The sequence below is a fragment of the Schistocerca americana genome, chromosome 2 (genome assembly GCF_021461395.2).
Source record: "Schistocerca americana isolate TAMUIC-IGC-003095 chromosome 2, iqSchAmer2.1, whole genome shotgun sequence".
Classification (NCBI taxonomy): domain Eukaryota; kingdom Metazoa; phylum Arthropoda; class Insecta; order Orthoptera; family Acrididae; genus Schistocerca; species Schistocerca americana.
This window is the reverse complement of record NC_060120.1, coordinates 558,933,139-558,959,936: the sequence shown is the minus strand read 5'-3', so window position 1 is coordinate 558,959,936 and position 26,798 is coordinate 558,933,139. Positions and strand designations below refer to the sequence as shown.

The following is a 26,798-nucleotide window of genomic DNA, read 5'->3' as shown; positions in this document are numbered from 1 at the left end:
ATCACAGTCCAGCACCAAATTTTTAAACGTCTCTAGTTCAATCAAGTACAAGTAAAATAAGAGCCCTGTCCCTTTAAATGGCTATCGGTTCATCAAATAAAATAAAATTTTCTAATGTAAGTAAGCTTACTGGCGACTGTATTTCTGTTTACCATGACTTCCGCTGTGTCATTTCCCAACGTAAACCGGCTCTGCCCAGTTGGTAATGAAGGAACGTGATGTTTAATGCGGATTCTGGATTATAACGTCTTTCTCTTGAGGTTACCAGAGGTAAAATAAATCTGTTTGTGCCTCTTAAAAGTAAATGCCTGAACCCACGCATTGCACCTGTGATAGCTCGTTCCACCATACCATTGTGGCCACATTACCCAGCCCCAAGAGTGTGCTGTAACGGATGATGTGCTTAGCTTACAAAATTAGTCACGGTGGAAAAAATGCGAGTCTATTAAATGGTCGAGTAGAAGCAAGCTTCTGACGCAGAGATTATGCTATTCTCATGTCAGCAGGATGTAAAGACTCTTCTAGGCATCATAGGCTGGATGTGAAGCCATTTTGATTTTTCACAAATTCAGCAAATTTCTTAGTTCGAGAAAATCCACTGCAAAGTGTAAAGTTGCCGGATAATTCGATTATTACTGTTATTATTAATATCATTTTATTCATACCGCTGCTGTAACATCATTTAATGCCTTTTGGTCACTATAGATGTAGTTTCCCATGAACAGGTTCTTTCCCTGTCTACGGAATCCTTTTCATGTCAATATCAAACACCAGCAATTACTCGTAGATTACTTTAAAACTAAAGTAATTGACGAAGACGTTACTTGGTAACAAAAACGCACTGCCTTTCTTCATTTACTTTCGCCTAGAAATGGCTATCGAGTACTGACAAACCAAAAGGCAAGAGATCTTACTGCCTTCCGATATACGTTGCTGTTAGTTCTTCCACATGATTTGGTCGACATGACCTGTTTCAAGTTGTGTATGACAGACTGTTTTAGAAAATCGATTGTTTCCCTTTGAAATAAACAGAAGTATTTTCATTCTAAGCTGTCCAAGTACAAAATTTTCGCAATATTAGTTCAAATTTAATATTCGCTTCTATAATGTAGGAAAGTATTTCACAGTCGCAAAACTCGCATCCAAAACGTTGACCTTACACTTTGTCGCTGACCATAAATTCTAGCTCAGAGTGACACCAGTTTAAATAACCTAATGTAGTGAAGACTGTTTGCCAGTGCTCTTTCTCACCGGAAAATACGCAATTCACTCATTTGGCTCCATAAGTACACTGTAACAGTAATTTCTGTGTGAAATTTGTCAGTAAGCTTTTGCCTTCCAACCGGCAAAATACGGCAGAGTACGGCCAGTAAACAATTCACAAACCACGATTTAGTGCCAATAAGACGATTTCTTTAAACATTGTCGAAGCTGAGGGAATTTAGTTTCTGCTTAAATCGTCTTAAGCAGCAACAATCACAGATATCTCAAATAGGAAAAAGCTGAATATCCAAGTACGAAGGTTGTAAAACAAACTTCTCACAGTTTGTGTCAGGTTGATCTTTTCGTCTGATAACACTGCTTAAGTATTTTGTCTAAGAGGTATCACAAGTAGTATCCCTGTAGCTGTGGGAATCATTGGTTGAAAACGAGTTTAACACCAATGGGTACAGTGCTGCTAAATTTTCACAATTATTATCAACCTAAGTCTGAGTTCATCCACAAACTGAGGCGTATTTATAATATTGGAGCTAGACTGTGTATCCTTGTCTTTCTTGAGTGGTCATTGGAAGGCGTTTACACACACGTATACAATACTATGAATACTTCGAACGCTATGGTTAACGTTGCTCTCATAAACTACTTTTTTTTAAAATTCTTCTGGGTCTTCAGCGTGCAATATGTGTTGTAGATACAGTCTGACCAAAAAATTGACCGCCGAGTCGTTCACCTAAGGTGGACAATAGAGTCGTGCTCCTCTCAGAATTCTATGTCTGGCAATATGCTCGATCTAGCAACATGTAGACTGCGGCACTTCCCAGAGGAAGTCTTGACTCCAGTCTTAGTACATTACTCTTGACTACGACCGTAGTCTTGAGGTAAAACGCGAGACCAGCTAATATGATATTGTAGATTCGCTTGAATTACACTCATAGCTTCAGCACCGAGAGGAAAGGGGCGATAAATATTTTGTCGATATGTGCTTTCGGTCGCCAGACGTCGTATTAGCTGGTCTCGCGTTTTACCTGAAGACTACGGTCGTGTTCCAGCAGCGGTATGAATAAAATGATAGTAATAATAACAGTAATAATCGAATTATCCGGCAACTTTACACTTTGCAGTGGATTTTCTCGAACTAAGAAATTTGCTGAATTTGTGAAAAATCAAAATGGCTTCACATCCAGCCTATGATGCCTAGAAGAGTCTTTACATCCTGCTGACATGAGAATAGCATAATCTCTGCGTCAGAAGCTTGCTTCTACTCGACCATTTAATAGACTCGCATTTTTTCCACCGTGACTAATTTTGTAAGCTAAGCACATCATCCGTTACAGCACACTCTTGGGGCTGGGTAATGTGGCCACAATGGTATGGTGGAACGAGCTATCACAGGTGCAATGCGTGGGTTCAGGCATTTACTTTTAAGAGGCACAAACAGATTTATTTTACCTCTGGTAACCTCAAGAGAAAGACGTTATAATCCAGAATCCGCATTAAACATCACGTTCCTTCATTACCAACTGGGCAGAGCCGGTTTACGTTGGGAAATGACACAGCGGAAGTCATGGTAAACAGAAATACAGTCGCCAGTAAGCTTACTTACATTAGAAAATTTTATTTTATTTGATGAACCGATAGCCATTTAAAGGGACAGGGCTCTTATTTTACTTGTACTTGATTGAACTAGAGACGTTTAAAAATTTGGTGCTGGACTGTGATTCGAATTCGTATCTCCTCTTTCGAGGATCTGAATCTCTCGGAACAGTATAGTTCAGTCATTTCGTTCCTTTTCCCAAGACTGCAATCTTCTCTAGGTCTCCTCCAAAGGTAAGTATGTGGGTCCGAAACCTGAGCCAGTACAAAAATATTCATAATTTCATTTCTAGCTTTATCAAGTGCACACCCACCTGCTAGTGAAAATTAACGCGCAATTTCAATGTCTGTTCATGTGTTTCCAACAATGGCAACAGGTGTCGTTATTTCTGGTCAAACACGCACACATCTTACTGTTCATGAGTAAGCAACTGAAACTTAAGCTATATTCGTGGATGCACGGTAGGTGTGCAGTTCGATTGTCGCTTAGGCACAAAAGTTTGTATCCTTATTTTAGATTCAGACACCTAGCGGCTCGTAAGAAAAACCGATACGTAACATTTGATTTTTCTTAGTTAACAATCGGATTACGTGTTGGGTTCGTATCTCCGTCACAGAACTTCACATCATGCACTTCATCTTTAAATGCATGCACACTTTGTTGCTTCAGAATGGAGGTATATCAGACATCTTTCGTGGATTCGATAACAGGGACGAAAGGGTCTTGATAGCAGTCACGGTTTATTACAAAAATTGTCGTCTTTTATTTTCAAGTTTGGATTTGGTTACTGGTATTGGCCAAAATTTCGGTAATTCATGACTCTTCATGGCTAATCATCAATATGATGTGATTAGATTAGATTAGATTAGATTAGATTAACTCTTGTTCCATAGATCATGAATACGACATTTCGTAATGATATGGAACGTGTCATTTTAATGAAAGATTTCTTTAAATACCATGATTCAATTTCTTTACAACAATTTTTTACACTCTCTGTCATTGCTTTTTACTTCTCTCTCTCTCTCTCACACAAACACACACACACACACACACACACACACACACACACACACACACACACACACACACACATATTCTTTTTTATTTTTATTTGTATGTTGTGCTCGACTATCGGCGAGGCACGAAAACGCCTGTGAATGACTTTCTTAGTTTTGAGTACACTTACGAAAGAAATATAAAAACAACAATGAGAGTTACTGATTTATGATGCTCAGTTTGCAGTCAGTTCTGAGTATTATTAGTAACTACGCTCCAGTCCCTAAACCTAGTTACAGAAAGCGAATGAGACGCATTACGTATTCCAGGCCGTAGCAGCCGCGACTTGGAGACACCAGCTATGGTCACTTCCCAGACCGCTGTAGGATCACATCGGTTCGTCTTCTTCCTGCTGGTACTGTAACTGAGATTTGGCAACAAGGCAACGTATGTTTGGCAACTCTGTGATCCACGAGTTACTTCCTGGTGTGCACGGAATTAAGCCTCAAAGTTCACTTGATTTTACCTGTCATTTCCATTGAATAATCTGAGTTATTATCGCTTGCAGGGTAACAAAAGATTGAAAATTTACGGTTTCCAGCCCAGGAAAGTCGTTGCAGGTGGAAACCGCAACTAATCTCGACATTCAAATAGCGGTTTACGAGTTCTAGTTACTATTGCCCTCGTAATAGGAAGCTAAGACCCATACCTCCTCGCCAGCTCTGTGGTAACGTGCTGAGCTGTGAAAAAGCGTCTGTTACGGTTCGCAGTTCCAGTCTCACTGACTGTAACGTTTTTATCCCTTCTGTGAAAGAGCTACAAGCAGTCAGATCAAACATCAATAAGGAAATCGCAAGAAAATGCTTTCAGCTCATAGTGCAATGTTGAAAAACTTACAATGCTGCACAACAGGTAAGGCCTCTTTCCGCTGCTGACAAGCGAATTTTGGGTTTCTAGGAATACGTAACTATATTTATGAAATGCCACATTTGCATACCTCTTGAATATGACACAGCATACCAATTAAACACAGACCCAATCAAAATCTAAGTGAGTAGTATTTTACTAATTCGTGTCGATAGAGGCATGCTTGTGTACAGATACTTTCGTCGTAAGGTTACCATGGTTAGTTTTATTTCATTTCTTATAATACAGTGCACAATTTTCGTAAGGTTTCCTTTAGTGTTGTTAAAACAATAGTAAACATGAGAGAGAAATTAATCACCAACGATATATGCGTATTCTCAGATGTTACCTATGACAGTCTGACAATGCACATGCAGTTTATTGATTACGTGCATGTAGAAAACTTGTTCTGAGTTAAAGCTGTCAAACAAAGTTTGAAGAAGAATAAAATATCACTACCACACGACGGCTAATATAGAAAATACTTTTCTGACATATTATGGCACGATGCGCTCTCCCTGCACATCTTCGAGATGCATCTGCTGCCTGCTGTCTATTAAACCTGAATAGAACAAAATGTCACAGTAGTTAGCCCTTTTTCCACATGCGACTACTTTGGGTTGAGAAGTGAAGGGAATTATGTTCAAAGTTCCATTAGATTGATACCTTCAGCAGAGAGCAGAATTGCGTTTTAAAAAATGTAGCACTGAATGTATTCGAACTCACGACATCTTATCTATGCTACAAGCTGACACGTAGCTACAGCAGCTCCAGAGCTCGGCAACTATTCCTCCAGAACTTTTGGATTCCACAGCACTGTGAGATTATGCATATGGCCAGGCCTTGACTTCTGAGAGACAAACAGTTACAGCTTTTCTTTTGGACTGAACGACGTTTTCTAGTAACAGATAGCACAATAGAATAGCTCAAGTGGAAAGGAACACTTCCTATTTAAACTTCTGCATCCTACACTGTTGGCAGTTGTGTGTAGGTGGCAGTTACGTGATTTTATTTCTGTGATTACAAAATAGTCGAATGTATGCACTGGGCAGCCGAGGCAGCTAGTTCATGGTGATTCGGTCAACCAAGTAAATGAATTTACTGAACATGCTGCAAATTACTACAGGGAGCCTGTGTGTCAGAATTCTCATCCAGTGTGGCGCAACTGCGTTACGATAGAAAAATGACTCGCAGAGAAGAGGATTTCGTGGTCTGTTGGACGGATGGTAGGTTGTTATACCTATGGTCTGGGTTCGATTCCCACTTCCGTCAATGATTTTAGATAGGGAGAGACAGATTCCATTCTCTCCTGGCTACACCAAGTGAGGAGATATAATTGCTGCGTGGTCTGAAAATTCACATTAAAGATGATATTCCTTCTTTACCAAGTAGGCGGTAGGTTGAACCACAATAAAGTCTGGAGTGGCGACATGTAGAAACTCTATCACCAGTAACCTTTCTTATACTAGTTATTTATTTCAAGTGACGACACAAACGCTATGTATGGTCACAGGACACTTATTCCATCTTTTATTTGAGCTTCTGTATGTCGATAAAATTGGTTCTAAACTGGGAATGCAACTCAGACCGCCCTTAACGCGGAATTTGATCCCTTCGTGGCAATACAGCTCGGCTACAATTTGTTGTTTGTTCAAAACTGCAGATTCCTCAACACCTTCACATATTACGCGTGAATGGGATCGAATCCTGGCCCAGCACTAAAGATTTAATTATGTATTATCAAGCTCTATCATGAGAACACCTATCTGCTGGTGGATAATAATTTTGATTTTTAATGTATTTTCATTCGTTGTCAACACTAACGATATCTGACGTTTTTAACTTCCAGTGAGACACAGAACTATTTGCGAGATGACTGTAAGTTCAAGATGCTATTCTGAGCAGCTGGTGGAGAAAAATTCGGTAGCTGACGTCTCTTTGTGTGTATTCAACAACGATATGTGTGGGGCTCTATTCCCAGTGAGCGCTGAACTCTTCGTCATATTATTTCAGTTCGTCGTGTCATTTAATGTTCATACATATTCTCAACTAGCTGCTCGTGAATAACTTTAATTTTTAATGTCATTTTGTGTTAAATAGTTCAAATGGTTCAAATGGCTCTGAGCACTATGGGACTTAACTTCTAAGGTCATCAGTCCCCTAGAACTTAGAACTACTTAAACCTAACTAACCTAAGGACATCACTCACATCCATGCCCGAGGCAGGATTCGAACCTGCGACCGTAGCGGTCACGCGGTTCCAGACTGAAGCGCCTAGAACCGCACGGCCACACCGGCCGGCCCCCACCATCTGGTATCAATGCATTACCCTATCGTCCATTATATATAATCATTTTCATAGTACACTTGATATTATAGATGAGTAGGACACAAGACAGGACATAGATAATGTCCGTTTGACGTCAACAGTGTGTAACATTTTACTTTTTTTGAATAGGACAATGTTCCTCTCCAATAATTTTTAGATTAGTTACAATAAGCTTACGCTGCAAGAGAATTCGCTTGTATTTTTCAATATGTGGTCTGTTGTCGGTTTGAAGGCCTTCCATAACATCGGCAACGTAGTGCAACTCCACCGAGGGCTGTCTGGAGTAGGGTGGAGATAGCAATGTGAAAGTTGCGAGCTGTCGAAGACGATCTTCATATTCCTAATGCGATTAGGACATCGTATACTCTTGACGACGTTTAGCACCTGTGCAGTCAGTCACCCAATTTCAGAATTCATTTTGAGTAATCCTGCTAAATTCCCTAAATATTGTCTTTTTATATTGATGAGTAATATGGATAGTCGCCACGTTCATGTGCCGTCTACAACGCAAATTTAATGTTACTATCCTAGGAACTAACCTGCAATACGTTTTGTATTTCATAATCGGAACTATCTGCATTAACCGTCATCAGAGCAATGTCAGGGAACAGAATGCAGCAGTGCCTTGCTACCTACTTGAGGACCTGCTTGAGTCGTGTTCTAAGGAAAGGGTAGTTGCTGGTTCACATTATATTACACTAGCGAGAAGTACCGACTTTTCCTTTTCTCTGCAAACATCCAGAACTAAATTCAGTAACTAAATGCTAAGAATATATTTGCACTGTGCCAACTCAAAGATCAATAGATATGGATATAGATATAGATACAGATTTTTATATTTAAAGCCATTCTCGTTCTGCGTTGGAATAAACATCATTCATTATTTGCTTGTTCTTGTTACGATTGTTATTGTCATTCTCTCACTCGCAAGAGTTTTCGCATTCCTATTTGGTATCGATGCACATGAAGAGTGGCTATGAAAGAAGGGAATACTGAATGTTACGTCATGCAGAATACACTCATTTACTTCGGCTCCTCGTGATCTACGCTACAGGAGAAGTGAGATACATAAAGTTGACAGTGTGAGGACAGACCTGGTAGCACAACTGTGCAACTACACAGTGTTACCAGATAAAATGGTGCTGCGGAATCGACAGTGTAGTACGGACTTTGCCACAGTAGCAGACAGCTGGTAATTTAGGACCATGACCGTGGATTACACTTTGGTCAGTGCTGGTTAGAGTGCTGCAACTGTAAATGGAAGGCTTTGTTTGATAGTCTTATGCTGATGCTGTCTGAATAAATTATGCCATTGGATACAAAGCGGTTTAGTTTTGAGACCTAACCCACGAGGGGGGAAGGCACAGTGGTCTGCTTCAGGAATTCCAAGCAATAAAACACAAAAAACAACCCAGGAAGGGAGACATGCATTTGGAATCTGTTCATCGTTACGGGGTCAAACAAGAGGGTAACATTACTGAAACAATGATCGGGCTACTTAGTATATAATAGAGCATACAGATTTCAAGGAGGAAACGTATGAAGACGCAGACTTCCTCGTTATCAATATGTGCGGCATATCTTTCGTGTTAACGAAAGTAAATTCCCGCTTTACCTCTTCTTACGTGTCAAATGAAATGAATGCCATGAGGAATAGAATATTTGTTGACTGCGTCTCTTCTTGCTTCCATCCTTACCAACATATTTCTTCATTCTCGTGGTAATCATGACATTCTATGTGTATGCTGCAAAAGATTGCAAGTGGACAAATTCGACATCGAGGTGCAAAGCGTTATATTCAATTCGAATAAGCTTCCGGTGTATTTTTACTTCGTTTGTATTTTTAGATGATTATGAACGTTACGGAAAATTATCTCACATGCTTTATGTTGAATGAGAAACATTGAATGATCCGTTTTGCTTTCCCTACGTTGAAATGATATAATGTCGGCGTCAACAGCCTTCTTCCACGCCGGAAGCTGAAACTTGTATCATTCTGGATTAATGATAATTGAATATCTCATATGTATACATAGCCCAGAAGGCGACGTCAGAAACCATCAGGGGAGAACGCCGCATAAAAACCAAACGTGCGCGCGCGTCTCCACTCTGAAGAACCGTATCGGAGAATCACGGCAAGCATTTCGCTGAAGAGCTGCCTCGTCAGAGGGCCTAGAAATGGCAGCGTCGTAGCAAGTATTTGTCAACACTCTGATAGTGCATTTACTTCCGGGTGAAGGTCGGCGTTACCTCGCTAAATTCACTTGACATTCGTTTTCCACATCGAAGACTCGTACGATATAACCCACTGCAAGATGACACAATTAGAAAGTATATTTAATTTCTGGACTCCAAGAACGGCGTTCTTCACATAAGTAACACCTGTTTGTGTGTGCATTCGGGAGGACGACGGTGCAATCCCGCGCCCGGCCATCCTGATTTAGGTTTTCAATGATTTCCCTAAATCGCTTCAGGCAAATGCCGGGATGGTTCCTTAGGAAGGGCACGGCCGATTTCCTTCCCCATCCTTCCCTAATCCGAGCTTGTGCTCCGTCTCTAATGACATCGTTGTCGACGGGACGTTAAAACAGTAATCTCCACCTCCTCTGTTCGTGTGTTTAAGGTTGCGTTTTGAGGTTCAGGCAACATCGCAGTGACTATATTCCGCCTCTGGCCGCCAGTGTGTCGTTAGCTCAGAGGTTCCCTTGTGCGTTGTAGTGCTTGTACTATAAGACATAGCAGTTCGAATCACGGTGGAAGCCGCTGAGTACAACCTTTTATTTTCCATTTTAATTAATGGAGTTGCAAATTGCTAGTAAAAATTTCTTATGCGAAATCTGAAGAATGCCTTTAAACATCAATCTTCGTCCGATTTCGACTTAGTAAATTAAGTTAATATCATGGATTTCTGCTTTGCAAATTCCAAGGTGCTTCACTGTAAAATAGACCCTGAAAAGATTCAAACCGACTGTCAACGATATAAATTTGAGCTTTGTTCGTCATATAGGTCTAACATGTCAGAAGGTTGTTTATGAAGTGCACATGTTCATTAATGTAGTTCCCTTCTTCTAAATTTTTGCAATAGCATTTAACTGTAGACGTTTTCTAACACCGGCGTTAGCAATTCCTTTCCGTTCTCTGAAACCTTCAAAACGACAAATTTTTCTGGTTTAAATCTGATGACCTTAACTATCACTTCCGATCAACAATAAATACTTCATGAACCCATACATGGAACTCCAAATGTGCAGTGTTCCTGCACTGCTACAGAGCATGCATTGCAAGGTATTCACACAGTTTATCGCATAGACATACCATAAGGAATGAAACAAGAACTGTAATACACTTTACACCACAGACGCTCACTCTGGCTTGGCGAAAACATCCAAACATTGACCAAAAGTTGCACAAATAATTGAGTTTGAAAGGAAAAGAAACGAGGTATGAAGCATTTATAAATTCATCGAATGTAGTGAGGTGGTTTAATTTCGTCCCAGTCTATAAAATTAATTTCGGGCCAACTCAGCTCTTGCCGATTAATGTAATATAATACCCGCCTACTAATCAGGGCGTCTGTCTCCGTTGCTTTTGAGCGTGAATGGAAATTGTAGAAATTTTCTGTGGAGCAACATTTAATAATAAAGCGTTTTAAATCATCAAAAGCGATGAGCGGTAGCAGGCGCTTTCGATAAAGAACGGGGGAGTGCAGCGCCGCTGCTGTCGCCACGGCCGCTGCCAGTAGCCAGCAAATGGATCCCGGAGCTTTGCCGCATACGGCGTCCAGAGGAGGACAGTCTGCAGGAAATCTGCCGCAAAATCGTTACTGGATAAAATTTTGATATCGGTGTGTCACAAAGCGAAATAGATTGAATCTGCGCTACCATTACATTCACGTCTTCAGCATTCAGACAGAAGAGGCTATAAAAATATTTTATGCCAGCTGCTCTCGATCCACTGACATTATGAACAGAATCAACGCACGCTACCGCTAGACCACAGGCATAATCAGCCTAGAGTTTCTCTATCATGGGACAAGTTTTCCTCCAGGAAGTGCCGCAGTCTACAGTGTTGCCAGATTGTGCAGATAACCGGACTTAGAGAATTAGCGAGTTGGCCAGTTTTTTTGTCCCATGTCGCGATCGGCGCGGACTTAGCCTCTGAAGCGGCCGGCCGCCGGTCAAGTTTTATGTCAAAGAGTGTACATCAGTAAAGATGATGTGTGGACAACAAATCAGGAACTGTGTTTGCTTCCTGAGTTGTTGTTGATGCATCATCTTTACTAATGTACATGTTTTTGCACCTGTACTGCTTATTGAAGCTCTGGATATATTATTTAGCAAGTTTTATGTATTTGACAAACCAGTTTGGAGCTGTATTATTATAAATCGAGCATGTTCTCAGTGTGTCAACAAGACTGATATGTAATAATATTTCTGGGAGATCTGAGAATGACAGCCAGTTATTGTCAAAACTGATCATGAAATAAACTATTTCACATCAGGCTATCTTGGCTTCTAATATTAGAAATTTTAATTGAGTCCCTTGTTGTCACATACAATCCAGCTCTCTTCATACATTTTTGAAAAAAGAGTTATGGGATGCAGCAGCACTGCTATTGGCAACATTATTACACATTCACCAAGACTGCAAAGTCATAGAGTAATTCCCATATAATGAAGTGACCTCTAAGGCTATGACGATCATCTGCTGATGTTGAATATCTGAATGGATAACATGAACAAAAGTATGAAAGGACTTCAAAAAGTAAGTTACACTTAACTGTGACAAGCCAACTAACTTTCATTAGATGCTGCACTACACTTGAAAGTGTCACACATACATGACATTATTTTTCAACACAATCAACAAATCTCTGTGCACAATGGCAAGAACATTCTACCAGTCATTCAATTCCTCGATGAAGGGGTCTGCTCCTTCGCTACACAGATCCTCATCAGTGGAAAATCTCTTCCTTCTCAGATGTTCTTCCAGCTTGTCAAAAGGGTGGAAATCTCATGATACAAGATTTCCTTTTTTCCCAATCAGCATTAATTACATATGTGCAGCCTTGGTTAAACTGTTGGCACCACTATTGGATGTGACATTGCATTTGGTCCCTATACTGCCAGAATTTTGTAGTGAATCTGTGTGCAATTTTTAAACGTTTTGCCCAGAAGAATCATACTGTCCCATGTACTTAGACTTTACAGATGTTTCGAGTTGCTGAGCCATTTCAGTCACACACTGCGATGCACCTGTTCTCTGTGCCACAGTAGAACTGTGCCTGCAAAAACCCGGAACACGTACACTCTTCTGACAAAGGGCCACACTTGTTGCACAATGGTCTTAGTGTGGCATGACATGTGTAGCTTACTTTCTGATGCCTCTATGTAATTGGAAGACTGTATGGGTAATAAATTAAAAAGAAACTGTAGAATTCAAGAATCTGCAAAATACAGACTGGAGAGATGTGCTCAACACCCTGCGTAAATGAAAAATATAATGTATTCTGTAAAATAGGCACAATCTACTTTGAAAATTGTTTTCCTGAGAAATTAACTATTGGAAGCCAATTAAAGGAACCTAGACACTGCATTCCAAATGGAAAGAAAATATCATGCAAAACCAAGAGGTTACTGGGATTTTCTGTGACCTGTCAAAAGTCTTCGACTGTATGAATCACACCATTCTCTTAAGTAAATTAGAATTTTATGGTGTCACCAGCAGTTCTGCGAAATAGTTCAATTCTTACCTAACAGGAAACAGTGGATCTCATTGCAAAATACTTGTGGAGTAAGCAATCAGTCGTCATAGGATTGGGAATTAATTGCATGTTGCGTTTCCTCAAGACTGCATTTTGGGTCTATTGCTTTTTCTTGTGTACATTAATGACCTCACGTCTGCTACATTCCCAGATGCTAACATTGTTTTGTTTTCATGTGATACAAACATTGCAATAAATAGCAAGTTAAGAATAGATTTACAAATTGCTGCTAATCAAATTTTCACTGACATTAATAAATGGTTTAAAGATAATTCACTGTCATTAAAGTGTGAAAAGACCCACCACACGCAGTTCAGAACCTGTAAGAGATTTACTTCTAGCACGTGTATAACATGTGAAGACATGCAGATCGAAGAGGTTGACAGTATTAAATTTCCAGGGTTACAACTTAATAATAAATTCAATTGGGGAGGGCATACAACAGAATTGCTGAATTGCCCAAACAGGTGTGTATTTGCAGTGAGAATGATGTCAGCTGTAGGAGACACAAATATAATTTTTTTAAAGAAATGCATACTTCACTTACTTTCATTATATTATGTAATATGAAATCATTTCTCAAACAATGAAACACAATAAGTAAAAAATGTTAAGTTTCTGGGGCTACAGATAGAGCATAACCTTGATTGGAAAACTGATTACTCAGAATTAGCCCTGTTCCAGCTATATTTGCAGTATCCATCATTGCAGCTAAAGGCTATTTGAAAATGACAAAACTAGTTTATTCTGCATATTTCCATTTACTATCAAGTTATGTAATCCTTCTCTTGGGGAATTCAGATCACAGGATAGTATTTTCAATGTGGGGGTGGGAGTGGGTGTGTTTGTGGTTCCCACTGCTTTTAACATCTGTTTTTTAAACTTTCTCACCTTACTTTCTGTCTCATCATTTGGGGACAGGTAAAACAGCAGATTAAATAGGTTTTCAATGCCATATGAGGTATGGAATTGATTTGAAGGCACCGCTGTGGATTGGGGCCCATTGTTTGAGATGATGGTTCAGAAAAGGCCTTTAATGGTACAAATATGGACTAACACGTTAACTGTGAAGTGTGTTGTGATGGATGCCATGCTGATCACATATGGGTTGGTAGAGAAAGCATTCATGACATTGCTCCACATAGAGCCCAGAAAGGGGCACAAAAAGTCTAAATGAATGTGGTCCCCATGGGTGACAGGGGCAGGGCCACAGGGCGAAAGGTTGGCATGGAGCAGCCTGATGCCAGGTGCAAGTGGAACAGCTGCGCACTATGGTTTCCATGTGCTTGTTGGGACACAGCCAGTAAGCATGTTACCATGTGAGATGCATCATCCATGATATTCCCCACTGTCCACAATGGAGGAATTGTAAAATGTGAGGCTGCAGTGTGGTCAAGATGATGACACAGTGAGTATTTGCCTCAGGATAAATCAGGTGGACATCGGTAATGATCACCAGGTGGGCAAGGTAAGCCCAGGCCATTTGCTCCAAATTGGCATCCCCAAAAAGTATGTGGACCATTCAAAAAGCACATAGTACATGATCTGCTGTAAGATGGGGTCATGGCTCATGTTTTTGCAGCATCTGAGGTTTGCCGCCATTCCACGTCTAGGTGGAAAAACAAAATTTTCTGCTGGTTAAAACCTAGGTTGGATCCTGCAGGTCAGCAAGATAGAGCTGTATTTGTGTGTTGTGCTGGAGGCTTGTACTTTATGGTATAAATATAGGAGCTGAGGAAAAGTGCCCAGCACTGGAGCCACTGTACTATGCTTTTCAGAAGACTTGAGTGTGGTGCAAGTGTAGGCACCAGCAGCTTGTAGTTCATAATTAAAGTGAACTTAGTGCCAAACAGATAGTCATGATACTTGTTAATTTCAAAGACAGTTGCTAAAGCTTCATTTCCTATCTGCAAGTAGTTCTTTTGAACACCTGTCAGTGTCTTTGATGCATAGGCAGTTGGTTGCTCGGTACCATCTTCTTGCCCATGCACCAGCACTGCATCAGTGCTATATGGAGAGGCATTTATGGCCAGAACCAATGGATGTGATGGGTAAAAGGATGTAAGGCAGGATGCTGAGCGCAGCATACGCTTCAGCTGAATGAAAGTGTACTCTAAGGCACACATCCATTTGTACTGAATGCCTTTCTTCTACAAGTGGTTCAGTGGATACATAATATGGATTACTTGCGGAAGGGACTTAGAATAATAATTCATCTTCCCCAAAAAAAACTTGCAGCTTTTGACGTTTGCCTGCTTTGTTTCTTTGTTGGTAGTCCTCGGTGTCGACATGCTGCATTTTTATACTGGCTGAAAAATGGGTGCTGGAAGTTCAACACTGATTACTGTAAATAATGTAGCCAACAGTTGCACAGTTGCTTTTCACAGTTCTTCACTGTTCACAACCCCATAATATTACACAGTTATATCACCAGTTCACTATTGGTTAACTTTTGATAAGCCTCATTAATAGTTTGCAGGCAAATGCCAGCATACTGCTACAATAGTTTACCGTTGAACATCTATGAGCAGTAAAAACCTAACCACACAATTCTTGCAGAATAATATGGTACATGTGACACTATTGAACAGACAGTCATTATTTTAACACAGGGCCTATTTACGTTACACTTGTGGCACCGATGAAATTGACACCAGTATCAATCTGAGCATCATCTTTGACCTAAGCAAAACATTATCTTTGTGTAGTTGCGCCATCCAGTTCTGTGTAAACCTTACTTGTGTGAAGATGTGAATAAATGAACTCCTGATTGTAAGGTGTTGTTTAGTGTATCTCACCCGAGCATCCACCTCACTTCTAAGCTCCGGTGTCATCGAACCCTCTGCCAGCAGCTAGTCTACGCCCATTCATATGACACCCAAGAAAGACGGGTCCTGGCACATGTGCAGAGACTACCGTTGACTAAATGCATGTATAATTATGGACACCTACCCCATACCCAACATTGGCGACTTTACCAGTTCCCTCGCAGGTGCGACCACGTTCTCTGTCATTGATTGCAAACGGGCCTACCACCAGATCCCCATGGCTCCTGAAGACATTGAGAAGACAGCAATCACCACCCCAATCGGGTTATTTCAGTTTTGATTCCTGCCCTTCGGTCTGAAAAACGCAACCCAGACCTGGCAGCTATTCGGACTAAAAAAGTTCTGCTTTGCATATCTTGATGACATTCTTGTGTTCAGCTCCTCTGTTGAGGACAACATTCGACATGTGCAAACTGTTATGGACACACTCGCGGCAGCAGGCATCGAGACCAACAAGTACGAATTGCAGCTACATCAACCCGCTGTCACTTTTCTTGGTTTTTGGGTCTCTGCCGATGGCATTCACTGCCCCGTGACAAAGTACAAACAATACTAAACCTACCCAGACCTTCATCATTCAAAGAGCTCCGGTGCTTTCTGGGGATGGCCAATTATTATCGCCATCATCTACCTCGGGATGCGGAGATTCAGGCTCCACTGACGGACGCCTTGGCGGGCACCAAGACTTCTGGATCTCGGCCCGTTCCATGACCCCTCCTATGACTAACTCTTTCACTGCACTCAAAAATCTTCTTGCCGAGGCTTGCACCATCGCGCATCCTCATCCCAATGCGCAGCTTTTCATCATGACAGACGCGAATGATACTGCCATCGGTGCTGTCCTTAGCCAGACAGTCGACGGCCAACCTTCGCCTCTGAAGTTCTTCTCGCGCAAGCTCACCAATGCACAACGAAAATATTCTGTGTTTGACAGGGAGTTGCTCGCAGTCTGCAAAGCGATCAAGCATTTTAAGACTGACGTTAAGGGATGCTCTTTCTATGATTTAACAGACCACAAACCCCTGGGTGTGGCCATTTCAAACCCGCCAGCTGATTCGCCTCCTCGCCGTTTCAGATACATGGACTTCATATCTCAGTTCACCACCAGTGTCAGACACATAAAGGGTTTTGACAATATAGTTGCTGATTTCCTTTCACGAGTCGACGCCATTCATTCGCTGTTAGACCTCTCTGAACTGGCTAACCTCCAACTCGCTGAAGAGGACACACAAAACCTGATTTCAGACTCTGCCTCTTCACTACACTTCGTCCGCACCACCTTCCCTGGCATTTCTGGTGAGATCTGGTGTGACGACAATACGGGCACATTACGCCCCCTCATCCCTACCATGTTCCATCGAGCTGTCTTCAATGCACTGCATAATTTAGCCCAACCCAGTTTTCGTGCGTCCTCCCGCTTCGTAGCGGAGCGCTTTGTATGGTGAAATGTCAACAAGGACTGACAGCAATGGGCACGCTCCTGTGTCGCGTGCCAATGCTGCAAAGTACACAAGTACACTTCACCCTCCCCCCCCCCCCCCCCCCCCCCCCCCCCCCCCCCGGGCACCTTTTTGATTCCTCCTGGGCATTTCCAGCATATTCACATTGACATTGTCGGCCCTCTCTCCCCCCCCCCCCCCCCCCCCCCCCCCCCCCTCTAATGGCTTTCGTTATGTTCTCTCGTCTATCGACCAAACAACTCACTGGGTCAAGGCTGTCCCCCTACCCAATATCACGGCAGAAACTGTTGCTCGAACCTTTGGCGAGTCATGGGTATCGCGTTTGGATGTCCAGCTATCATCATGACTGACCAGGGCAGACAATTTGAGTCTGCCCTGTTCAACAAGATTTGTAACATTTGCGGCATCTGGTGCATCCATACCACAGCATATCACCCGCAAAGTAACGGGCTAGTTGAGTGCTGGCACAGCACTTTCAAGGCGGCTCTTCGATGCCACGACTCTCTTTGGACAGAGGCCCTTGTCCTTGTGCTACTCGGCATTCGTGTGATCTATAAGGAAGACCTCAAAGGCACAATAGCCGAGTTTGTATATGGCCAGGACATCGTTCTCCCTGGTAAACTTGTGAGCCCTTCCACTTCTCTCCCTCAGTCTGACTTACCTACCTTCATGGACCGCGTTAGATGCCACTTCATCAACCTCCACATCCCTCCGCCCAACAGCCATTCCCACCCTAAGGTTCACGTCCCAAAATCTCTGAACAATTGCGAGTATGTCATTGATATTGCAGTCATAGGATACTGTGTTTTTTCCTTTTCTTATTTCTTTTTGTGAAGTATATAATTTTGCATTTCTGAACAAGAGGTGTTTCCAATCTACAGTGTCAATTCACTGTGCTAGATTATATGTAGTTTTTGTCCCACAGATTCATAGTGGGGAGATCTTCTAGAATGTAGAACATGTCATAAAACATGAGTACGTAATATATACAAAAAAAGACGTATTCTGATGTCTCTCCCACAGGTACCTCATGAATTGTCAGCGTGGATATGGAATAAATCAAAAAACTTAAACATATTCTGATTTAAGAGATAATTACACATCTGTAACAAAACATGTAAATGTACAACACAATGACATGCATATGATAATTATTAGGTCATTGAAGTTACATGTCATCAAAGAGAAAATCAATTTCTAATACTTACTTGCATCAATAACATCACGCACAAAAGTTGTACAGAAGTAAGATTTTATGTTAACACACACATTACTCAATAATATTAATAATATACACACATTAGCCAGTTCTACTAAGAAATCAGAATGCAGCCTATTATAAATTCCTGTCCTGTGCCAACCTCTTCATCTCAGAGTAGCACTAGCAACCAACATCCCTAGTTATCTGCTGGACACATATATTCCAATTTCTATCATCCCCTGCAGTTTTCATCCTCTGCAACATCTTCAAATACTGTGAAAGTTATCTCTTCATGGCTTAACACATATCCTATCATCATTTTTTCTGCCAGTGTTTTCCAAATGTTCTATTCCTCACTGATTCTGCAGATAACCTCCTCAGTTCTTATCTAACTAGTCCATCTACTTTTCACCAAACTTTCATTTTCTCCTTTTCTGGCTTTCCCACAATCCATGATTAACATCCATTCACTGCTGTGTTCCAGATGTCTGAGATCAGCAATTCGGTCAGTCATGTTGCAGTAACCATGTGACATCCCTGCTAGTTGGTGTGCAGGATCACTGACTGCAGAAGCTCCACCTCTGCTGACACTGTTGTGCTAGCAGCGGCAATGCCCAGTAGTCTGGTTGCAGGAGATGAGACAAGGGGATTGATCATATAGTTCCATGACCAGTGCCTGCTGTCTGGCTGTAGCCTTGTCACTGTTCTGGGCACGTATCTTCTGCTCCAAGTTCTGTTATAATTTTATCCCATTGCAATCTCTCCTTCCCACTTAAGAAATCAGACCCTGGACTTCAGCTGAAACATAGTCACTCATTTATTTACACTTTATATATATCTCACGTTTTCCACTTTCACTCCCAATGCCAGTTTATCTTTTTCTTATTGTTCACTCTACCACTTAGCTCACATCTGAGTCTCTAGGTTAGTTTTGTTTTCACTAATTCATTTCACTCACTAAGCCTGAGTCTTTGGTATCAACATGACTACAATGGACCCACAGGTTAAAAGAAGGTAGAGGTGGGATTTGGGCAATTCTGGACTGAGGTGGCAGTACACAATACTTATTGTATCAGTGTTATGCAAGTGGCTGATACACTGGTTCCTATGGTTATGAGTCAGTCGTATCATCTGCTCAGTTTGGTCGCTCACTTTGCCGCAGCCATGTGATGTTCCCATTCGCTAACAAGCAGTAGCATTAACAGCACAAGTGGCACCTCTACTGATGTTGCTGTATTAGCAAGGGCAAAGACTGAGTAGCTGGTTCTCTGGATGCGGCCTCATTGCTGCTCTGTGCTCCATCTCTTCTGCTGCAAGTTCTGCTATAATTGTATCACGTTGCAATACCTTTCCTCCCATACACTCTCTCTTCTTCATTTAACTGTGGAATTGCACTTGAATTCTTAATCTTATCAGCATTTACTGAAGATTGTTTTGATTTTTCTATATCTTGAACCAGGCCATCCAATATCCATTTCCTTTTAGTTTCTCCAAATTTTTCCTACAGTTATTTCACCTAGATTTCTATGCAGTTCCTATTCATTTCATTCTTAAATCACCTGTTTTGCTGTATAACTGTCTTTCCCTGAACAATTTTGCACTTCATTCCTTCACTGATAAAATGAAGTATTTGTTCTATTATCCAAGGTTTCTTCACAGTTGCCCTCTTTGTATCTACATTTGTCCAACCAGCTTCTGTGATTGTCCTTTTTAGAGATGTCCATTCATCTTCAACTGATCTGCTTATTATTGTATTCATTATTGCCATATCTACAGCCTTAGAGAACTTCAAATGCACCCCATCATTTCTCAGTACTTCAGTATGTGACTTCTTACCACACTGATGGTGACTCTCTTAAACTTCACTCTTCTCTTCACCATTACTAAATTATGATTTGAGTCTAGTCCCCTTACAATCCAACAGCAGGTTTCAGAATCTCTATCTGACCATGGCATAATGTAGCTGGAACCTTTCTGCATCTTCAGGCCTTTTTTGAGTATACCTGCTCCTCTTGTGATTTTTGAATAATGTATTCACTATTACTAGTTGTTTTTACAATAAAACTCAATTAGTCTTTCTCCGCTCTTATTCCTATTACTGAATCAATATTCTCCAGTAACTCAGTCTTCTAGTCCCCCTACTACAACATTCCAGTCACACACGATTATTATATTTTCATCTATCTTTTGATACTGAATTAAAAGTTAAATATAACCATTTTCTTTCTTTATCTGTTTTCTTCTGCTAGTGAGGTTGCTATGTGTACCAGAACTACTGTTGTTGGCATTGGTTTCTGAAAACGATACTCCTATAACTGAACTGTTGACAATAACTCACTTTCTTCCCTAATTTCCTGTTCATAATGAATCCTACTCCCATTACACAATTATCTGCTAGTGTTGATATTACCGTTTGTTCATCTGTGATCTTATTTGCATATCCCTTTGCTGACTGCACTCTATCTAGGTTGAGTATCTGCAGTTCCCTTTTCAGATTTTCTAGCTTCCCTACCACACTCAGACTTGTAGAATGTTGAAACTTCCTGGCAGATTAAAACTGTGTGCCAGACCGAGACTCAAACTCAGGACTTTTGCCTTTCGCGGGCAAGTGCTCTACCATCTGAGCTACCCAAGCACGACTCACGCCCCATCCTCACAGCTTTACTTCCGCCAATACCTCGTCTCCTACATTCCAAACTTCTGCAAGGTTCGCAGGAGAGCTTCTGTGAAGTTTGGAAAGTAGGAGATGAGGTACTGGTGGAAGTAAAGCTGTGAGGATGGGGCGTGAGTTGTGCTTGGGTAGCTCAGATGGTACAGCACTTGCCCACGAAAGGCAAAGGTCCCGGGTTCGAGTCTCAGTCCGGCACACAGTTTTAATCTGCCAGGAAGTTTCATTTCAGTGCACACTCCACTGCAGAGTGAAAAACTCATTCTTGTAGAATGTTACCCTTTTGTTTGTTACTCAGCCTTTTTCTCATAGTCTCCACCCTCTTGGGAGTCCCCACCCAGAGACTCGAATGGCAGACTAAAATGGAACATTTTGTAATGGAGAGACCACCTGACACCTTTTCGTCTACAGGCTACATTATCTGTCTTTAATGCAGGGGTTTCCATTGCCTTCTGCATCCTCATGTCATTGATCATTGCTGATTCTTCCGACTTTAGGTGCTGTTCCACCCCCCAAAGGCAAGAGGGTGCTCACAACCTTTGTCTGCTCCTCCATCCTCTTTGACAAGGTTGTTAGGAAGACGTGGGTGACTCCTTATACTCAAAGTCTTTGGCTGCCACTGCTGATGATTTTTACGCAAAATTTATGCAGTGGCTGGGATAACACTCAGGACATTTTGATTACTGCCCCTAGACCAAGACTTACTTTTATTAGTAGTTAAACATTTTATGGCTGCTGTCAAGTTGCAGAAAATGTGTTTTCCTGAATAATGGGAGTTTTTCTGGACCAAAGTGAGTGATTTTAAATATTTGTGAAGATTGTCCCTATGTCTAGTGCAGATTCCATAAACTGAGTTGTTGGACTGAAACAGAGATATATTATTTAAGACACATTTCATTAAGGAATAAATATACTGGGAAGCAGTAGTCAGCTTCCCCAACTCCTTGAAAAGGTGTCTGCAGGAAGTTGAGTTCATACCACATACAATTATTTTTGCACATCACTGGACTTGGAAAAAATTAACTCCAAAAAATGATGCTGTATGATTTTATGGAATGAAAGTAAGCAAAGCATGACAGCTTTTTTTAAATTTTTATATAACCTATGTCTAAAATAATGCATTGCAAATAAAGATTTGCTTAGATTCTTCAGAATTTCTGTGATACGTTCTCCCAAAATGAATTTATTATCAATTTGTAATCCCAAAAACTTAACACTGTCTACCTCTTCTGTTTGATTGCTGTACTGTCAAATAATCTGCAGCTTCTGTTTTACAACTCTGAATTAATCACATTTATGTTTCATCCTGATGCCAACAATAAAATAAATGAGAGTAATTTAACAATGGTGTTTTGAAATAAACAATTATTGTTGTAGTAAAACAGATACCTTTTTCACTTCCTCCCCTGTTTGGGAGGACAATATCCAAATATCCATAAAAAAAATTATAGGCCATGCCACTGCCATAATCCATTCCATTCATCCGTTCAAGCATTATTGAATTCTGCAATTTGCTTTCTTCCTAAAGACGGAAAAAAAATTAAGATTAATGGACCTCATCACGTATGGCATGGTTAGCCTACTTACATGTACATCTTCAGCTACCAGAAATTCTACACATACAGTATACATGTTATAAATTCTAATAAGATATACTATAACCATTGCAGTTTTCTTACCACTTTAATTAGATTGCAAATTACATATGCAGCAATGAAAATGAAAAAAGTTGAGTGAGGGCCAACGTCTTGAATTAACAAAACAGGGTTTCCATACTGCATACAATAAATCTGCAAAAAAATAAAAAATCAACTAGTGCACATGTTAGATAAAACACACAAAGGGCAAGTTAATTAATAAATTAATGAGTTCCACATGTATGAATATTTCACTGTAAGTACTCATTAAAGCTGCAAGAAAGACAAATCATCAATGACATGCAAACAAATGTCAATGTGTCACACCACACTATTTTAAGAGTGATTAACTCAGCTGTTGTGATACATTAATCGAAAAATAAATGTGATGTCACAATAGAAAATGTACTATCGTATGCTAAACTTGTATTTTCTGTTAACATTACTAGGAGACAGAATGTCTGATCACTACTTACCTTCAGACGGCAAAATTCATAACACTTAAAAAAAAAAGTCAAACAGAAACTAGTATTTTAGCTTTCAGAACACACATAGTCTATTACATCTCGATACAGGAATTAGGGATTAGTTGAGGAAGGCTATAAAGAGGCAGGTCACCCAGAGGCTAGATTAAGTGGGATTCACCAGCTGTGAGGACAACAGAAGGAACAGAGGAAGGAGAAACTGTCAAGGTCAGCATTAGGTCAGATATAACAGAAAGAATGGAGTGAGAAGTAAAGACTAATGAAACTATGAGAGAAATGAGAAGGATGAAGAATAACATAACTAAAAAAGTTGGATGAAAGAGGAAAAGAGATTTGTTTTGGGTGGAGAGGGTCGGGGAGGACAGATGGACAATAAGGAGACTTGCAATTGGTTTTTTTTATGATACCAATACAAAACTTGTTTGAAGTGATTTACATAAATCATGTAAATACTATAAATCTTATTGATTTGGCAGCATACTGAATCCCATTCCTTCTGCACTGATTTGCCTGGTAAAAATACAGTACATTATTATGAATATAATGGAAAGAAACATTCCACGTGGGAAAAATTATATATAAAAACAAAGATGAGGTGACTTACCGAACAAAAGCGCTGGCAGGTCGATAGACACACAAACAAACACAAACATACACACAAAATTCAAGCTTTCGCAACAAACTGTTGCCTCATCAGGAAAGAGGGAAGGAGAGGGGAAGACGAAAGGAAGTGGGTTTTAAAGGAGAGGGTAAGGAGTCATTCCAATCCCGGGAGCGGAAAGACTTACCTTAGGGGGAAAAAAGGACAGGTATACACTCGCACACACGCACATATCCATCCACACATACAGACACAAGCAGACATATTTAAAGACAAAGAGTTTGGGCAGAGATGTCAGTCGAGGCAGAAGTGTATAGGCAAAGAAGTTGTTGAAAGACAGGTGAGGTATGAGTGGCGGCAACTTGAAATTAGCGGAGATTGAGGCCTGGCGGATGACGAGAAGAGAGGATATACTGAAGGGCAAGTTCCCATTTATTATGAACTTGACAAGCGAATAGAGGGAAAGATTTAATGTTACTCACCTGTTGGTTATTAATATTCATTATTGATAACTTTTGACACTGGCCATCATTGGTTGTGCGATGGTGCTAGTGTGTGTGTGTGTGTGTGTGTGTGTGTGTGTGTGTGTGTGTGTGTGTTTTATCTTTTCTGATGTGGTCTGCAAACTGAGGTTTTAAATTCCCTTGTATACACTTGTGTGCTGTATTTGTGCTTTGAAAACAACAGGGCATGCACCTATTGAAATACTGACTGTTGTCAAAGATGTCATGTGGCAGTGTTCTGTAAGTTATTTGATCATTTTATACCCCTGCAGAAATTCAGGTTTCACAGGGAAGAAGTTTTCAAGCACGTGACTCAAGGGAGCTGAAGAATTAGTGTGGCAGATGTAGAAAAGCACTGTTAAAGATGCAGGACTTTTATAAAGAGTGAGACAAGGAGCTGTTACCAAACCTATCACTGAATTCTTTCCTTAACAGCCACATTACATAATGAAATTTCTGAAACTTGTTGTCAGAGAGCAATGAAGCATACATGTTCTCCCTCATTATGAGGTTTATTTGCTAAGTAATGATGATAGGTCCGCACAGATATGGCTCCATAGTGCCTTGAAAGCGAAGACAGAATATGTGAAGGGTAGTGAAATCATAATTAAGCAATTTTTCATATCAGGAACACCACGTAATTTTACAGGACAACTATGTAAGCTCTAGGTGCATACATTCTGCCTCACTCAATATTAGCGTTATGAGTTGGAGCATTTCATCATCCTCTGTTGTGAAAATCATATTGATAAATATGTAAAAAATTTGGGAATGTGGAGTATTGCTGTCAAATTGGAGTTGATTAGCAAAAGCACATAGAGTGTGTCATGAATAAATCTGGTATTTTAAAATGAGAAAGGGAAGCAGACGTTAAACAAAATCATAAAAATTGGTAAGATCTATACTTGTTCCAATGAACCAGAGCTTAAATTGCAGTTGCAGAATGGCACCATGACACTGGAAGTCTCTCCCATCATCACCACCATCGTCCTTGAAGCTGTTAATGGTTTTAGTAGTTGATGACTGCATTGTGCTACTATGTCATTATTCACACACAGTGAAACTGTGAATCTGGCATTGTCCACCTGTGTTCTATGGTAGACTCTCCATCATATTAGTCAGAAGAATACAGCTTTCATGTATAATGTGTTCCTTATGCACAATAATCCAACAGTATTTAAGGTGCTGCACCAAGAACAATGGACCTTGCCGTGGTGGTGTGGCTTACAGGCCTCAATGATACAGGTAGACATAGCACAGGTGCAATGACAATGGAGGGATATTTGTTAAGGACCAGACAAATGTACCATTCCTGAAGAGGGGCAGAAACCATTTCAGTAGTTCCAGTGGCAACAATCTGGATGATTGAGTGATCTGGCCTCATAATATGAGTCAACATGGCTTTACTGAGCTGGCACTGCAAACGGCAGAGAGCAAGGGCAAACTGTAGCAATAATTTTTCCTGATGGCATAAAGCTCTATGGTGTGGTTTGGTGATAATGGCATCCTCTTGGGTAAAATACTCTGGAGGTAAAATACTCCCCCCCCCCCTCCTCCTCCTCCTCCTCCTCCAATTTGGATCTCTGGATGGGGACTGCTGAGAATGATGATGTCATCAGGAAAAACCAAACTGGCATACTATGTGTTGGAGTGTGGAATGTTAGATCGCTTAATAGTGGAGGTAGGCTAGAAGATTAAAAAGGGAAATGGATAGGTTGATGTTAATATAGTAGGAATGAGCAAAGTTCAGTGGCAGGAGGAACAGGACTTCTAGTTAGGTGACTACAGGGTTATAAATACAAAACAAAATAGGGGTACTGCAGGATTAGCTCTAATAATGAATAAGAAAATAGGAATGCACATACGCTACTATGAACGGAATAGTGAACGCATTAGTATAGCCAAGATAGACCACCATAGCAGTAAAAGTTTATATCCCAAATAGCTCTACAGATAATGAAGAGAGAGAAGAAATGTATGATGAGATAAAAAAAATTATTTGGTGGTTAAGAGTGATGAAAATTTAATTGTGATGCAGCACTGTTAATTGATAGTAGGAAAAGGAAGAGAAGTAAAAATAGTAGGTGAGTATGGACTGGGGGAAAGGAATCAAAGAGGAAGCCGCTTGGTAGAATTTTGCATACAGCATCATCACTAAAACTTGGTTCAAGAATCATGAAAGGAGACTGTATAAGTGCAAGAGACCAGGAGACACAAAGCTTTCATATCAATTCTATAATGGTAATGCAGAGATTTCAGAACCAGATTTTAAACTGCAAGACATTTCCAGGGGCAGATGGGGACTCTAATCACAATTTGTTGCTTATGAACTCTAGATTAAAACTGGAGCAATTGCAAAAAGGTAGGAAATTAAGGCAATAGGACATGGACAAGTTGAAAGAACAAGAGATTGTTGAGTATTTCAGAGGGAGCATTAGGCAACAATTGACTACAGCAGGAGAAAGGAATACAGTAAAAGACGAATGGGTAGCTTTGAGAGATGAAATAGCGAAGATACCAGAGGATCCAATAGTTACAAAAGGCAAGGTTTAGTAGAAATCCTTGGATATCACAGGAAGTATTGAATTTATTTGATGAAAGG

The 26,798-nt window shown here is 40.6% G+C and overlaps 1 protein-coding gene across 4 annotated transcripts in view; it reads right to left on the bottom strand.

The window, feature by feature from the left end:
* The window catches only part of LOC124594984 (stimulator of interferon genes protein), a 328,498-nt gene that overhangs the window by 88,658 nt on the left and 213,042 nt on the right, over window positions 1-26,798 (bottom strand). For all 4 annotated transcript variants that reach the window (XM_047133516.1, XM_047133515.1, XM_047133518.1 and 1 more), the window contains 2 exons: window positions 22,650-22,760; window positions 22,360-22,492 (listed from right to left, as the gene is read on the bottom strand). In XM_047133516.1, coding sequence (XP_046989472.1) covers window positions 22,360-22,492; window positions 22,650-22,760 — 244 coding nt within the window. The remainder of the gene's footprint in view (window positions 1-22,359; window positions 22,493-22,649; window positions 22,761-26,798) is intronic.